Source organism: Aulonocara stuartgranti (assembly GCF_965226115.1).
Source record: "Aulonocara stuartgranti genome assembly, chromosome: 14".
Lineage (NCBI taxonomy): Eukaryota > Metazoa > Chordata > Actinopteri > Cichliformes > Cichlidae > Aulonocara > Aulonocara stuartgranti.
This window is the reverse complement of record NC_138950.1, coordinates 40,671,060-40,686,355: the sequence shown is the minus strand read 5'-3', so window position 1 is coordinate 40,686,355 and position 15,296 is coordinate 40,671,060. Positions and strand designations below refer to the sequence as shown.

Sequence of the window (15,296 nt, the reverse complement as noted above, 5' to 3'; positions counted from 1 at the left end):
ACTGGGCCAGTACAGGAGGGCAGAGCCGTGGGCGCAGCCTGCTGCTGCTGCATGGCCACCATGTCAGCCATCGTTTGGGCAAGTGCCTGGACTCTGTGCAGGGACTGCAGGTTACAGTTGGGCACAACCGTATGTTCATTTCTTTTGGGGACATCTAACTGACATAATACTCTCCCTAGCCCCTAACCATAAAAAATGAAGGCCTGACCCTAAACCTAACCATAACCCAACTGTGACCCTGTCACTAAAACCACATTTTGAGTCTCACAAATGTCTTCAAACTAGTGGGGACAAAGATTTGGTCCCCACGTTAGTATGATTAACATCAGCTGTGGGCCAGCCTCCCACAGCACTGTCCCCTGAACACACTGCTCCACCACTCCCCACAAACCACAATCATATTTAAGACAAACACAATAATATAATAATCTAGCTCTCAGATAGTAGGAGAAGTATGCAAGACATTACAAAAGAAGGCTAGCTTTAACAGCCGATTAAAAACCCAAGAAAAAGTCCAACAAGGAAAAACCCCACAAACAGAAAGGGATAAAAACAGCTGATCCCAGGGTAAGAAAGGCAGCTCCTGGAGGAGCAGAACCAGGACAGGACTGTTTATACACAATCGGAGGGGAGGGAGGCACAAGTGAAAGGAGTTAAAATGCCAAAGGACAATCAGACGATGACAGAGACAGTAAAACTAACACTCAGAAGAAAACTAAGCAAACACCAACAGGAAGACGAGAGAGAACTCAAACTGCTGCCAATAAAAAGCATCCAAAGATAAGAGAATAATAAAGAAATGAAAACAAGGAAAAACAGAACAACACTTTGTGAATTTTCATTTGTGTGAATGAACCAAGAATCCAGAAACAAGTAAACAACCTTCAGGCTCAGAAACTCTGCACCCACACGGGTGTAATCTGTACTTTGGTTTTCAGACGTGTGCAGCAGAAGGCCGTAATTCCAGTGTGAGCATAAGAGGAAAAACAAAAGCATCGTTACCACGTGGAGGCAGTTTGATCCCTGTTACCCCTGCAGCGGCTCTTCCAAACAGCTCCAACCAAATTATAACAAACTTTCATATTTGAGGTCAGACTGGTCCCACAGCAGAGGCTAACCCCGACCTTGGCCTGTGCCACCAACAGGAAGTGGACCTTGGCTTGTCTCGCTGTACAGGAAGTCTACATATAGTGACACTCAGACAGCAGAACCAAGCGTCTCTGTGTATTTTTGTCTTCCTCTATCTTCCACACGCTTCCTGCTGCTGATGTCTTTAAACTCCTTCGTCATGCCCTTCATCACAAACACTGCTTTACTTGTTCAGAAGTAAAGCTTGGACAGTCGCGGAGATCATTTTAATGCAGAGCAGCTCTTTTTGTTAGTCTGTTTGAATAAACCACCAAAGTTCATTACTTTTATTGTCTGCATCACCAAAAGTGTCGTATTTTTAAGGAGTGTAAACTGAGCTGGTGTTTCAGCCTTTGTGTTGTTTGGTGGCTCCAGAAGCCGTCAGAGCGCTTTGAAGCTCTTTTGTAGCGGTCGTTTCTTCGAGCCCTGAAACACCACAAGTAAGGACGCCTCTAACCAGGGCTATTCAGGATCGCCTTGTAAAACTTGTAAATGCTATGTTTAGGTCTGGGTTTGAATGCCAGCACCAAAGTGGGAGCTGTGGTGCCTGTGCAGGCTGGTCTGTTTTATGAAATAAAACCTATTATGTCTACAGACCTCTTCATAACATGTGCCAGTGTACAGACACATCATGTTAAAAACATGTTAGGCAGGACGTCTGCTCTGTTGTGCTGACCTGCTTTGTGCTCTTCTGTCTTTATTAGCACTTTTATCAGCAGTTAGCAAAGCTGCTTGACCTGTTAGCATAAATGGACAATTGTTCAGTCAAACAGAGCAGCTAGAGTTCAAGTGGACTCTTCATTACGTTTTTGTAGATGACGTCACGTTACATCTGGTTACATAACGTGTCCACAAAGGCAGACTGTCGTTGTTGTTGTGATGCTAATGGTCAGTGGTCAGGTCAGTTATGTAAGAGGGTCCGGTGGAGCCGGCGTCAACCTTTTAGGGAGTTTTCCTCTTGATTTGCAGATTGTTATACAGCATTTATGCTGCCGTTGGATCCGCCCTTCGTTTCTCTCCAAAAACAAAATGTGTCATTTGGCTTGGGCTCCATCCAGCAGAGCAAACACCACAGCATGTAAACAGCTTGAAGTGGCATGAGTGATCTTGGAGCGCCGGTTTCCTGAGGACGGACGATTTCATGCGACTGCTAAAACCAACTCTACATTTTGCAACATGACTTTTTGCAGGTTTTATGAGACCATGCAGAACCACTGCACTGGGTATTGTTTCATATTATTTCTCAGATATATGACATATAAAGTTAGCATAAACCACGCAGGAAAAGGTGAGAGAACATGCAGCCAGGGGCAACCTGAGAGCATTCTAAGAAGGAAAGATGATTAAGAGAGCGTCTAGTGAAGGAAGGTGGAGAGACAGAGAAGACATGGAAGGATATCCCTGCAGGGGGAGGATTAGCCAGCTGACTCCATTATCAGAGCACAGAAGACAGAAGCAGAGCTGCGCTGTGGCAGCTGGCTGAACAAGATAGAGGCTTGAGAGAAATGACATCCTGCTATCTCTTCCTCACGTTGCTCCTCATCTGCCCTCATTCGTTCATCTCATACGGAGTCCATCAGGCCCCCGATGGGCTCCGTCCTCTGGCTGTTGGAGCCCACAGCTCTGGGAAACCAGAATCATGTGTGCTGTTATGTTCACACAGGATTTACACTGGTCACCACCCTCAGCACATAACAGTGTCAGCTTTTTATACAAGTGGAATATTCATTATGGGCTCAAACGCCCACTCACTTCCTGAGCTGTCTGACCTCAGTAAGTCACATGATAGGGCGGGGCTAGGTTTCACCTGAAACCTTGGCTGATTGTGACCCACACCTGTTTTCACACCTTGGCTCCTGTGATTAGACAGAGGACCAACAGGGGGTGCATGACCCTCCTGGGGGGACACTCCCATAGGGCTTAAATCTGGGACTCTCCACCACTGAACTGAAGAAGCATCTCGATGAAACGTCTTCAACAAACGTAAAGAAGTCCAGATGCTTTTCTTTCCAAGCTCCTTATTTCGTCTGTTTTACAGCAGGCTGCTTGTCACTGAGAGGGCAGACGTAAACGAATGAAACAGTATTATATGTTCCTCTTTGTAATTGGCATAGAGGTCAAAGGTGACTATTGCTGTGATCTAGCACTATATAAATGAGCCAGTATTACAGTATATCATAAGTGTGTTATGTGTTAATCTTGTAGGTCCAGTCCAGCCCACACTGGAACCTGTTAGTCGAACATTAGCAGGAGGTAAATAATTTAATTGTTTATCAGTGTTTAGTGCAAAAATGAGCTGTTTGTCAAGGCTGTAGGACTGGTGACACAACAACATGCTGAGTAAATAACTGAGTATTATTATTATGTGTTGGTAAAGTTCACAATCAAAAGTACCTGACATTACCTCTGAGCGGAGGCAGCAGTGGTATGTAGCTGTGTGCAGCATGCATAAAGATGTTGGAGAAGTCTTTTGTAGGTCAGAGAACAAAAAGCGAGTTTTGATCTCAGATTATGAAAAGAGTTTGGTTTACAGAGCACAGCTGCTTAAGGAGTAAGGACTGGATGGGATTATTGCTGTCTTTACTGTGGTGTTGGATACTTTGTCATCAAAGCGACCAGGTGTGTTTGTAAGGATGTTTGTGGCACACCTGCACTCCTTCCCCTCCATTCATTTATGTGCTGTTGCTGTTTCCAGCATTTCAACACGTGATCATAAACTTCCCTTCAGCACAGTGTCTTGCCTGTGGCTACAGACTGCATCTATTCTCAAGCCAACACATTCAAACACATGATCCAACCTGCTGTGTGTAGCACGAGCTGTCAGTGTAGTTAGAATCAAAGGCAGGTGTCAGTCTCTGCACCCTCTGGGTTTAAATCTGAAAACAGGGTCTTTAAGTCAGTGAGAGAGCGTTATTCTGACTTTAGCATGTGTAACGCACCATTCGACAAGAACGTATCAACAACTACTTTAAAAACAGCTTCCTCCCACTCTTAGCATGACATCAGACAGAAGTGTTCATTTTATATTCAGTTTCCTCTTGAGTCAGACATCCTGTCCGTTTCCATTGCAGTTTGTTTTTTTCCCCTAATGAATGTGTTTATTGAAATCAGGTCCTACACTGATGTGGCAGAACTGATTAGCTTAGTCCTGCTGTGGTCAGAAGACTGAGTGGTGAGAACAATTTATATCATTTGCTAGCTCGCTACCTCCATATCAACTGCTTGGCATTCCTTCACATTAGTTTTAATAAAGTTACCCTTGAAGTACAGATGTAGCTTAAACACCTGTAGAAAGGTCCTACAGACGGGTTAGGGGACTTTACTCCTAACTGCTGCTGCCTGCTACAAACAGCAGGTAATCACATTGTTAAAGAAACAACATTGTAACGTCCAGTACCCAAACAGAGGGCTCGAGGTGTCCTCACCAGTGTTGGGACTAACGCGTTATTAAGTAACTCGTTACAGTAACTACGTTATTATTGTGGTAACGAGCACGGTAACTAGTTATTATGCCAAAATCATGAACGCGTTACTCGTTACTGGGATTTAGACAGGCTCGTTACTCGTTACTTCGTGTGGTGGCATCGCGGAGCTTCCACAGATTCAGTAACAGGTATTCAAGTATCAAGTATTCAGGGGAGGCAGGAGGGGAGACCCGAGGCGGCCGCCGGTGCGAGTGTCAGGTGAACTTCAGGTAAGAAGTTATGACCTGCAGTCTGTGTCAGATATAAATCAAGTTTAGGTGGAGTTTATTTTCGTTGTGCTGACTTTTTCGTACTGCGTGCTAGCTAGCATGACGGGGTTTCTATACAGCTGGGTGGTGCTATGTTACTGATGTTGAACTTTATTTTGTTCATAAGGTTAGTTAGTAGAGTTGCCAACCGTCTCGTAACATTTTAACTTTTAACATTTAGATTTAAATATAATATTTAGATTTAATATTTAACATTTAGATTTAACATTTAAGATTTGATGAAAAGTTACAAATATTTTACTAAATGTTGTAAAAAATTACTCGAAAAAATATGTTTTTGTAAGGTTTTGAGCTAAATGTGGAAAAATGTTGCTGTTAATTTCAGCATGTTTCACTTTATAAACGGCGCCCCATAGTGCACAGAGATGAAAGAATAAAAACATGTTTGCATCGTTCTCTCACTTTTAGCCTTCAGCTTGTTGTTGTTGCTTTGACTAACCTTTATTAGCTTTAGCATTAAAATAGCTAATGCTAATGTGAAACCAACAAAAACAACTACTGACAGAAAGCAACAATTTTTTGTATCATTTCCCATTTTGTTGCAATTTTGTGTTTAATGGACATAATAAATACTAATGTCTTTCAAGAGCTCGTCAACTCAATAAACTGAAACAGCACAATTAATGAAATGTATCATATTTCTTTTAAGTGGAGAGATCAAGTGTTGTAACACAGAAGCAGAGAGCGAAAAACCTGTCAGAGACGTCTGATCTATGGCTCATAACCACAGGGAAATTGTTTTTATTGGATGAAATGAGCGTGGGTCTGTTCATAGAGTAATATCTGCTACGTGATGTTAGGCTAACAGAGTGCTGGATGGACGCTGTCCTTTGATGAGCATAAAGCCCCCCTCACCTTTGTCAGTCTTCACATTCCTGATTATCTCTGCATTCTCAGAGAAGGCCCAGACTGTTTAAATCATCCGTTTGTTGGAGAGGAGCCCAGACTGTTGTTGAGTTAGCTACTAGCCACACTGTACTGAGTGATACTGGTAAACCTGGCCATATTTTTAGCGCCAGCATTCTCAGCTAGATTGTTAGTTGCACCCCCGAGAGGACGAACTCTTTCACAGCCAAACTCTGCAGTGTGAAAATAGCTCGTCTCCAGCGTTGCTGTATTTTACCTTCTTTTTTTCTCATCTATTATGTATCGGCATGTCGTCTACCTATTTCATACTTTTACCCTCCATCTACTTGGCATGCTGTGAATGCTTTGACACTTTTGTATTCCAGCTATTTGGGGAGCTTCCCTCCCCCACTTTTTACAACCTCATCAAAAACCAGATTCCCTCATGTGTGAGAGCTATATCTGCTCATCAGAAAACAATGTCAGCCTTTCTGTCCTGGCATGAGAGGAAGAGTGAGGGATCGAAAGATGGAGAGTTCTTTGTGTTTCCACTCAGAGTTCGAGAGAAAGAAAAGCCGCTGTTGTGTCCCCCCCACATCTCACGGTCTGAGAGAAATGGCCTTTGAAGTGGAGGGAGCTAACACCATGCTCCACAGTGGCATTTAAATGGAGAGCAGAAAATGTAACAACGAAACAGGAAATCTTGTCAGAATCTAAGTAAATGACGATACGTTGTTGTACTTTTCCACATTTTCTGTGGTATTTTATTTGAAGACTCGCAGTGTTGTGATTGGCTGAGCTCAATAACAGCATGACTGTGTTATTGTGTACTTGTCAGATTAACATCCACATCTATACCAGCACTCAGTAGAATATTAACTTAATGAGACGATCAGTTTTCACTCTTCATCGCTGATGAGGTTTCATCTGTCGGTCGTTGTGATGGTCTGTGTGGGGTCTTTATCAGAGCGTCCCTGTTAAATCACTACTGTGAACTGGATGTTCTTAGTGGCAACAGCTTGTTCACACAAAACACAATGGGAATAGGAAAAACGGAAATAGGAGAAAGAAAAACAGAAATGGGAAAAACAAAAATGGAAAAAGGGTAAAAATGCAAACAGAAATAGGGAAAAATGAAAACGGAAATAGGAAAAAAGAAAACGGAAATAGGAAAAACGAAAATGGAAATAGGAAAAAGGAAAAAGGAAATAGGAAAAACGGAAACGAAAATGGAAATAGGAAAAACGGAAACGGAAATGGAAATAGGAAAAACGGAAATGGAAATAGGAAAAACGGAAATGGAAATAGGAAAAACGGAAACGGAAAAGGAAATAGGAAAAACAGAAACGGAAAAGGAAATAGGAAAAACAAAAACGGAAATAGGAAAAACAGAAAACTGAAATAGGAAAAACGGAAATAGGGAAAACGGAAAACGGTAATAGGAAAAACGGAAAACGGAAATAGGAAAAACGGAAATGGAAATAGGAAAAACGGAAATAGGAAAAACACAATGGTAATAGGAAAAACGGAAATAGGAGAAACAAAAACAGAAATAGGGAAAAATGGAAATAGGAGAAACGGGGAAAAACAAAAAACGTAAATAGGGAAAAATGAAAACGGAAACAGGAAAAATGAAAACGGAAACAGGAAAAATGAAAACGGAAATAGGAAAAACGGAAACGGAAATAGGAAAAACGGAAATGAGGAAAAACAGAAACGGAAATAGGAAAAACGGAAATAGGAAAAACAAAAAGGGGAAAAACGAAAACGGAAATAGGAAAAACGGAAATGGAGAAAAAAGAAAATGGAAATAGGAAAACGGAAACGGAAATAGGAAAAACGGAAATAGGAAAAACGGAAATGAGGAAAAAGGAAATTGAAATAGGAAAAACGGAAATAGGAGAAACAAAAATGGGAAAAACGGAAATAGGAAAAACGGAAATGGGGAAAAAAGAAAATGGAAATAGGAAAAACGGAAATGGAAATAGGAAAAACGGAAATGGAAATAGGAAAAACAGAAACGGAAATTGAACATATAAATGAGTTAGTCATGTGATGGCAAGGAGAGGAGGTGGGGCCGGATGGACAGGTTAACACAGCTTTGTACTTAACTTTCTTTTTCAAAAACATGACAGGTTACATGTGTATGAATGAGAGAGAGACATCTGTAACAGCTAAGGTACAAGGGTGAGAGGTGGTGAAGGTGGATGGCTTTAAATGAGAAAGGTGAAGAAGAAAGTTCAGGCAGGGTGGAGACGAGTGTCCAGTTCTGACACAAAGAAAGTTAAGGTTGACATGGTAACATGACCTGCTCTGAGGTGTGGTTTGGAGATGGTGACCAGAATGGACAGGATTAGAAACAGGAATGTATCAGCACCTGAGATGGTTTGCACCTGTGCAGAGGAAGGATGAAACAAACATTATGTTCCCTGAACTCTAACCAGCTGTTCACTATAGTAATCAGTTACTAGTTACATTACAGGGTAACTACTGAAAAAGTAATATGTAACATTACAGGGTAACTAATGAGAAAGTAACATGTTACATTACAGGGTAACTAATGAGAAAATATGTTACATTACAGTGTAACTAATGAGAAATCAATATGTAACATTACTGGGTAACTAATGAGATAGTAATATGTAACATTACAGTGTAACTAATGAGAAAGTAACATGTTACATTACAGGGTAACTAATGAGAAAGTAATATGTAACATTACAGGGTAACTAATGAGAAAGTAACATGTTACATTACTGGGTAACTAATGAGAAAGTAACATGTTACATTACAGGGTAACTAATGAGAAAGTAACATGTTACATTACTGGGTAACTAATGAGAAAGTAACATGTTACATTACAGGGTAACTAATGAGAAAGTAACATGTAACATTACTGGGTAACTAATGAGAAAGTAACATGTTACATTACAGGGTAACTAATGAGAAAGTAACATGTTACATTACAGTGTAACTAATGAGAAAGTAACATGTTACATTACAGGGTAACTAATGAGAAAGTAACATGTTACATTACAGGGTAACTAATGAGAAAGTAACATGTTACATTACAGAGAATGAAGTCATTCTGATACTTATACCAAACAGAAAAACCTTTAGCTCATGCATGCTGCTCAGCGGTGTGTTCTGCACAGTTATCACTGGCTGCATTCACTTTACCTGCACAGTGAGTTGGCAGCACTCCGTCCTCCACATAACCAGCAGCACGTTTGGGATTCTTCCTCACAGCTTTAGCTCAGAAACTGCTGGCTGCAGCTCCTCTTCAGCAGGCCCTGACCCCAGTGCTGTGGACGTGGTTGGACGTAGTCTCATTAGCAGCTTATGCGTTTGCACAGAATAATGCACCTATACTTCTGTGATGTAGAAGCCATCGTTTGTGTCTTCAAGTGGGACTGAAGACTGCGTGTCCGTACTCTGCTCTTCACGCTCTGTTTGTTCTATTCGTGCTTCTTCAGTCGGGGATTACGGTATATTTGCATAATTACAGTCATCCCCACTTTTTATGATTCAACAACTTCAAAACATTATTCTTCACTCTCTGCTTTTTTCTTCCGTTCTTTTGATCATTGCTTACACACACACACACACACACACACACACACACACACACACACACACACACACACACACACACACACACACACACTCATCTACCTGCTATCTTCAACTTTGGTGCTGCCAGTCAGGAATGTAGGTCTTCGCTTAGTGGAGCAAGCAGCAACAGGTCTGACCTTCTGAATGGGAGTTTATGTGAAGGGAAGTTTTAAACAAAAGACCACGATCAGGACAAAAAGACAGTCTGAAGAAGCTAAAGTCACGAGCAGTGCCACAGGTGTCCCGCTCACAGTCGAGTCCCTGCTGGGTTTGCTGGGTCGGTCAGTCTGGAGCAGCGTGGTGCCATGCAGGCGATGCATTTGCTGGACAACTGGAGAAAGGTAGTGGTTATATTTGGAGCCAACCACTGACAGGTGAACACTTAAACGCTGCTTGGTTCCTCTCACCGAACAAGAAAAGAGGAACAAAGTGTTTCTTCAGGCTCAAAAAGGAGTTTGTTTTTTTTACACAAAAGCTCTTTGCTGAGAGCTCTTTGCTATTTTTATTTTCTGCCTGTTTTGTGATTTACTGTTTTTATGGCTCGCTCGAGGCTGCGCAGTCTGTCAGGAGAGCAAACACGCTGATAATGCAGCAGTGCTTTGTTATCCTGAAGGCAGAGCGTATCACGCACAACATTTTAGGCTTGCATACGACTCTGGTTGGCTCTGTAGACTCTGGGATAATTATGTGTTTTCTAACCTTTCCTGTGTGGTTTTCTGTGCTTCTCACATAATGACTGCAGTGTCTAACACATACACTAATATAGACACGGAGCGTTATTTATACACATCCATCCTGTGCTGACTTGATGGAAATACCCCAAAAATGACGTGAATAAAATGTGATGAGTGTGTGTTTGAGGAGATTTCCAGTCAATGTGTCAAGAGGTTTAAATGTGTGTGTTAAACCATCTGTTACCATCTGTTGTGTGTGTGTGTGTGTGTGTGTGTGTGTGTGTGTGTGTGTGTGTGTGTGTGTGTGTGTGTGTGTGTGTGTGTGTGCTGACAGTATGAATCACACCTATAGAGGCATTAGTGTGAGGGCAGAGTTGGGATGGGGATTCCCGACACGCGCGCTCAGACTTTCATGAACTGTAGTGGAAACAAAGTGTGAGTCTGGGACCTTTTTAAGCTTTTAGCTTTTACTTAGACATGGACTCCAAAAACAGAAATGTTTTTCCCTTTTTTTAACGTTTGAGAAATGAGCTCAGCCGTGACGACGTTTGTTACTCATGTTCTCATTTCCTCTTTCAGGATCTTCATGTGTCGCAGGGAGCCGTGGACAGCTCAGTGGATATGGACCGCCTGAACAGGAACATGCCGGAGTGTGGACGGCAAACTCACCAGGTGTTACAGGTAAATGTGTGTGTGCGTGTGTGTGTGTGTGTGTGCTGTGAGATGGAAATAAGAGTCAGTCAGAGTTTTATTTTTGTTCATTGGTTCATTCAGTGTCATGCACGTTAGACAGAAGTAGACGCCTTACCTCCACACTAACCTTGAGATCCAGTGTTATCATTGTGACCTACAGTGGGAGCTCCACAGCGTCCAACCACAAACAACCAGAGCTGGGAAATAAGTGCAAGTGCAGAGTAGAACTTTGTTTTTAATCTGTACTTTACTTGAGTAGTTTTTTCTGACAACTGTTTCCTTTCACTCCATACAGTTTTACACGAATATCTGTACGTCGTAAAACGGGCTCGTTACTTTAGGTTTAACACACCTGTGGGAAGTCCTTACTTCACATCACTGCACGACTTCAAATAGCGCACCGATCGGAGACTAAACAGTAACGCAGTATCCATCACTGGGGCTTCTAACATACAAAGAAGTAACAGAGGCAAACCCATGTCATTTATGCATCATTCATAGCGCTGTGCTCAGGGTTCAGCTGTGCCATAACGAGCTGGACTGTGTTTTTTGGTGAGGACGTCAATAATAAGGTCAATAATTACAGGAGTGAGCATGAAGAGTCCAAACACTTGATAGTTTTGAATGAGCACATTTGTGTCCTGTAGCTCCAGGGAGCATTAAAGACTGTTTTTGTTTTTGAAGAACTTGAAGCACAAGAACATAATCATTTAATTAGTAATTAGATTACACCATACAGCCTCAGTGCCATTTTCTAGATGCGATCACTTGCTGAACAAAGTCTTCATTTAGCCATATTTATTAGTCGCTGTTAAGGCCAGAGATGCATTGAGACCGTTTAGAGTCGGAGTCTTTGTAATGTGGCCTGGGACACCGTTCTTCTAGACGTGGCAGCTTCTTAAAAACACACAGAGGGCGCTCTCGTCGTCTGACGTCCTCTGATGTTGAATGTCGGCACACTGGGCGATGGGACGGTGTCCTGGCATGGAGACTCCACGGAGCGTAAGCACAGAGGCTGCCGTGTCACTGAGGTTGGCTCCAGCAGCACATATGCTGGCGAGGGTAAAGCAGTAATTAGACAGACTCGCAGATTAGATGTCTGTGCTTCACACCTGCTGCTTCTAAAAATCCTGCAGGCATTAAGGAGGGGGGGGTGTTCTTCTTTCCTTTTTTTCTGTGCATATATCCAGTTAGAGATTAAACTTCAGTGATTCCTGCAGACGTGCTCCGCAGACATGAGAGACGTTTAAAGGGAACTCGTCTTCATCTGCAGATCTTTTCAGAAGCTTTGACATTCAAAATACTCCTCATGTATCTCACACTGGGCCTGGCTGCTGCCCCTCATATCTGCTCTGTATGACATCATAAAGATCCATGAGCAGTGTAAGGCTGAGCTTTTGGCTCCCAGTTATTTGTACATTATTTCAAACTTTGGTTATGTTTAATGTGAGCATCCACCAAGAAACTCATCTCTTATTTCTTCAAAAGCACCCAGCTCAGCACAGCAGCGTGAACGCCGATCTCTGTTTAAACAGTCGTCACAGCAGATATCTCAGTCAAACTGAGCAGCAGATTGCTGCTGGGCCGATGTCACCCACCTGTGCAAAACAGCTTCTTATACTTCTGAATTTCACTTCCTGGTTTGGGGGGTGTCAGCCTGATATTAGCACGGTGTGACTCCTCTTTCCTTAAAGTCTCTGCAACAAAGCTGATGAGTGCAAATAACCGCTTTGTTGCTGGAGAGGAAACAAAGAAGTCAAAGCAGGAAACAAATCTCTGAGTCTTGGTTTTTCCAAAGTTTACAGCTCCCAGCACTCTCCCTGTGCGCTCTGAGGTCCTGCACTGGTGTTTCACAGAGACGCCTGCAGAGGCTGCAGCCACTATGTGCAGGACCGTTCATCATCACTCCAAGAGGACACGGCAATGAAATGAAACCGAACTGTCCTTTCAGACAAGTTGGCATTAGTCTCCACATTTCTACAATAATTAATTCTGTTAATTCACAGAAAAATGAGCAAAAACCAGGAAACAATATTTTGAACACAGTTGAAAAAATGTTTTTCTGCTATTTAAATTGAGCTGAGAGAGATTTTATGAGTTTAATCCAACATCTGATGATATTGATGATACTTTTTTGATTTGTCATTTTTAGTTGAATTTGCTGTGACAAAGTGATCCTGTAGTGAATTCATCTCTTCAAAGGCAGTAAAGAAATCAATAAGTCAAAGAGACGTAAACAAGGTTATCCATTTAAAATCCCCCAAATAAACATGTGACCATATAATGAGCGGACGTCTGCTGATAGCAGCGGTACCTCACAACAGCTTCACTAATGTACAGACGAAGTACATATTTGCTTCTTAGATTACATCACAGTGTGTCCTGCACATGCAGGCAGGAAGCTGAGAGCTCCACATGGAAGCAGCAGCACACAGCAGATAAGCCATCTTGCAGACTCCACCCCTCTCATCCCATCACTCCCAGTATAAGCTCTCCCAGTGCCGTAAGCAAGATGCCCTCTATCTCAGCAATCCTCTTAGACTTGACCCCACTCTACCCACCGACCCCCGCCATCAGATAATCCTATCAGGACACGCCTGGCTAGCTAACCAGCCGAGAGGACGGCGAGTCACTCGTCTCGTCCTGAGAATGAAAAAAACAACACACAGCCTCATAAGTGGGACACAAAGATGCAGACACAGCAGTGTTTGAAAATGCAAATCAATGCCAGTAAATGCCTCCACACTCCTGCAGCTCCTTCAACACTGGAGCTGCCACAGAGCCGTGAAAACAACGTCAGACGCTGCCTGTCAGCACAGGTGGAGCACAGGTGGAGCACAGGTGCTCCACCTGTGCTCCACCTGTGCTAGTTTGAAGTCCCAGACACTGGGACTGCTCCAGTCCCAGTGTCTGGGACTTCAAACTAACTCTGTGTGCAGTGAAGGACAGTGTTGTGGACCGACACTCATTCAGACAAGTTAATGTGTTCAATCATGAAAGCATGATGTGCTGGCTTTGCCCAACATCAGCTTCCATGCACTTAATCACTTCTCCCACAGTTTCATGCAGTCACATGTAGTTCACGAAAAGAAGTAATTAGGTTTGGGATGAACTAATGAACACAGTGGAAACACACACAGGCAGGAAGTGAAAAATGTTCAATTTACCAAAATAAGACAAAGAGAAGAAGAATGTCAGGCGGGGACGCTTACGAGATTTACAGCTCCTGTGCACGAGGCTGATCATGACACTGGAACAGAAACATAGTGCCAAACAGCCCCACATCCTTCTGCACAGGCCTTCATGAACATGTATGAGCCAATGGGAAATAAAGATGCTTTTAAACAAACAGTGCATCAAATATGTTGACCACTACAAACAAAGCAGGACCTGAATTTTTATCCATGCACAGGGTCACCAGTGAGAAAGCGTGGGAACCAGAGCAGGAAGTTCTCCATCATGGGAGTTTGTCAGAAAAACTCGAGCTAAGAGCTCCACGCAACAGCTTTGGTTTGTCCCGTGAGAACTCGTCTATCGAGCCTGAGCGCTTTCCTGCCTCTCAGTCAGGCCTCCGTGCTGCTAACGGTTACAGAGCAGAAGACACTTGCGCTGCGCTGAAGTGCTCATCACAGGTTTGCTCGCCAAACGCCCTCCAGGAGCTTCGTGTCTCTTAATTGTGGAGCGCTGTTGCCATGGTGACGTCCCTTCCCCCTCGCCGAGCTGAGCGCACGGAGCCGCTTCAGCCTGAGCTGTGAGGGGAAGACGACGCGCACACCTCCCTCAAAGGATGATGTAAACAGCCACAGCAGCCTCCTCTGTGGCTCTGAGTGAAGCAACAAAAAGAGCCATCTCTCCTCTGTGGCCGCCCCCTGTGATGCTGCACGTCTGTGCTTTTATGTGACGTGCAAAACCAATTAGTTTGACTAATGGACGAGAAACAATCTCCCGTTAGGTCCCAGTCACAGCACTTTATCATCCACACACACGCCACGGCGTGACCTCCTCGGGTTCAGAGGTACAGACGGTCGGCTCTGTCAGGCTAACACAGCACGCTGCCGTGCTTTCACATGGCCACACATACCGACGCTTCAAAGATGGAATGGTAATGGCATTTTGTATAATTAATTACACCTCTAGCAGCCAATCAGAATCCCTTCTTGCGATAGAGAACATGCAGCATGAGGCGAGGAGCATGCTTTTAAATCACATGACCGATGTTTATTTAATGTGCCAAAAACAGTCATCACACACTGTTAATGTTTGTCTGCAGAGCACCCCGCTGGACCTGATCGAGACTGGAAAGGGGCTGAAGTTCCAAGCAGAGCGCCCCCACTTGGTGAGCTTGGGGAGTGGACGGCTAAGCACAGCCATCACCCTGCTGCCCCTGCCTGAGGGTGAGAGCACTGCCTTAACACCAACCGTCACATTAGTTAGCAGTGGGAGTAAAGGGTACCTGAACAGCAGGTGTGCAGAGGTGCAGCCATACAGAGCCATCGTCGTCAGGCTGTGGTCACTAACTTTATGTTTGGTTCATAAAGAACTGGTTCTTCACTGATGTAGCGTTAATGCCACATTCCCATAGAAGC

The 15,296-nt window shown here is 43.4% G+C and overlaps 1 protein-coding gene across 8 annotated transcripts in view; it reads left to right on the top strand.

Moving 5' to 3' along the window:
* Nucleotides 1-15,296, top strand: part of phldb1b (pleckstrin homology-like domain, family B, member 1b) — a 113,762-nt gene that overhangs the window by 13,777 nt on the left and 84,689 nt on the right. For 7 of the 8 annotated variants that reach the window (XM_082504227.1, XM_082504224.1, XM_082504226.1 and 4 more), the window contains exons 2-3: nucleotides 10,597-10,698; nucleotides 14,981-15,104. In XM_082504227.1, coding sequence (XP_082360353.1) covers nucleotides 10,597-10,698; nucleotides 14,981-15,104 — 226 coding nt within the window. Of the gene's footprint in view, nucleotides 1-10,381; nucleotides 10,453-10,596; nucleotides 10,699-14,980; nucleotides 15,105-15,296 lie in introns of those variants that run through there. The other variant, XM_082504230.1, reaches the window with a different exon arrangement.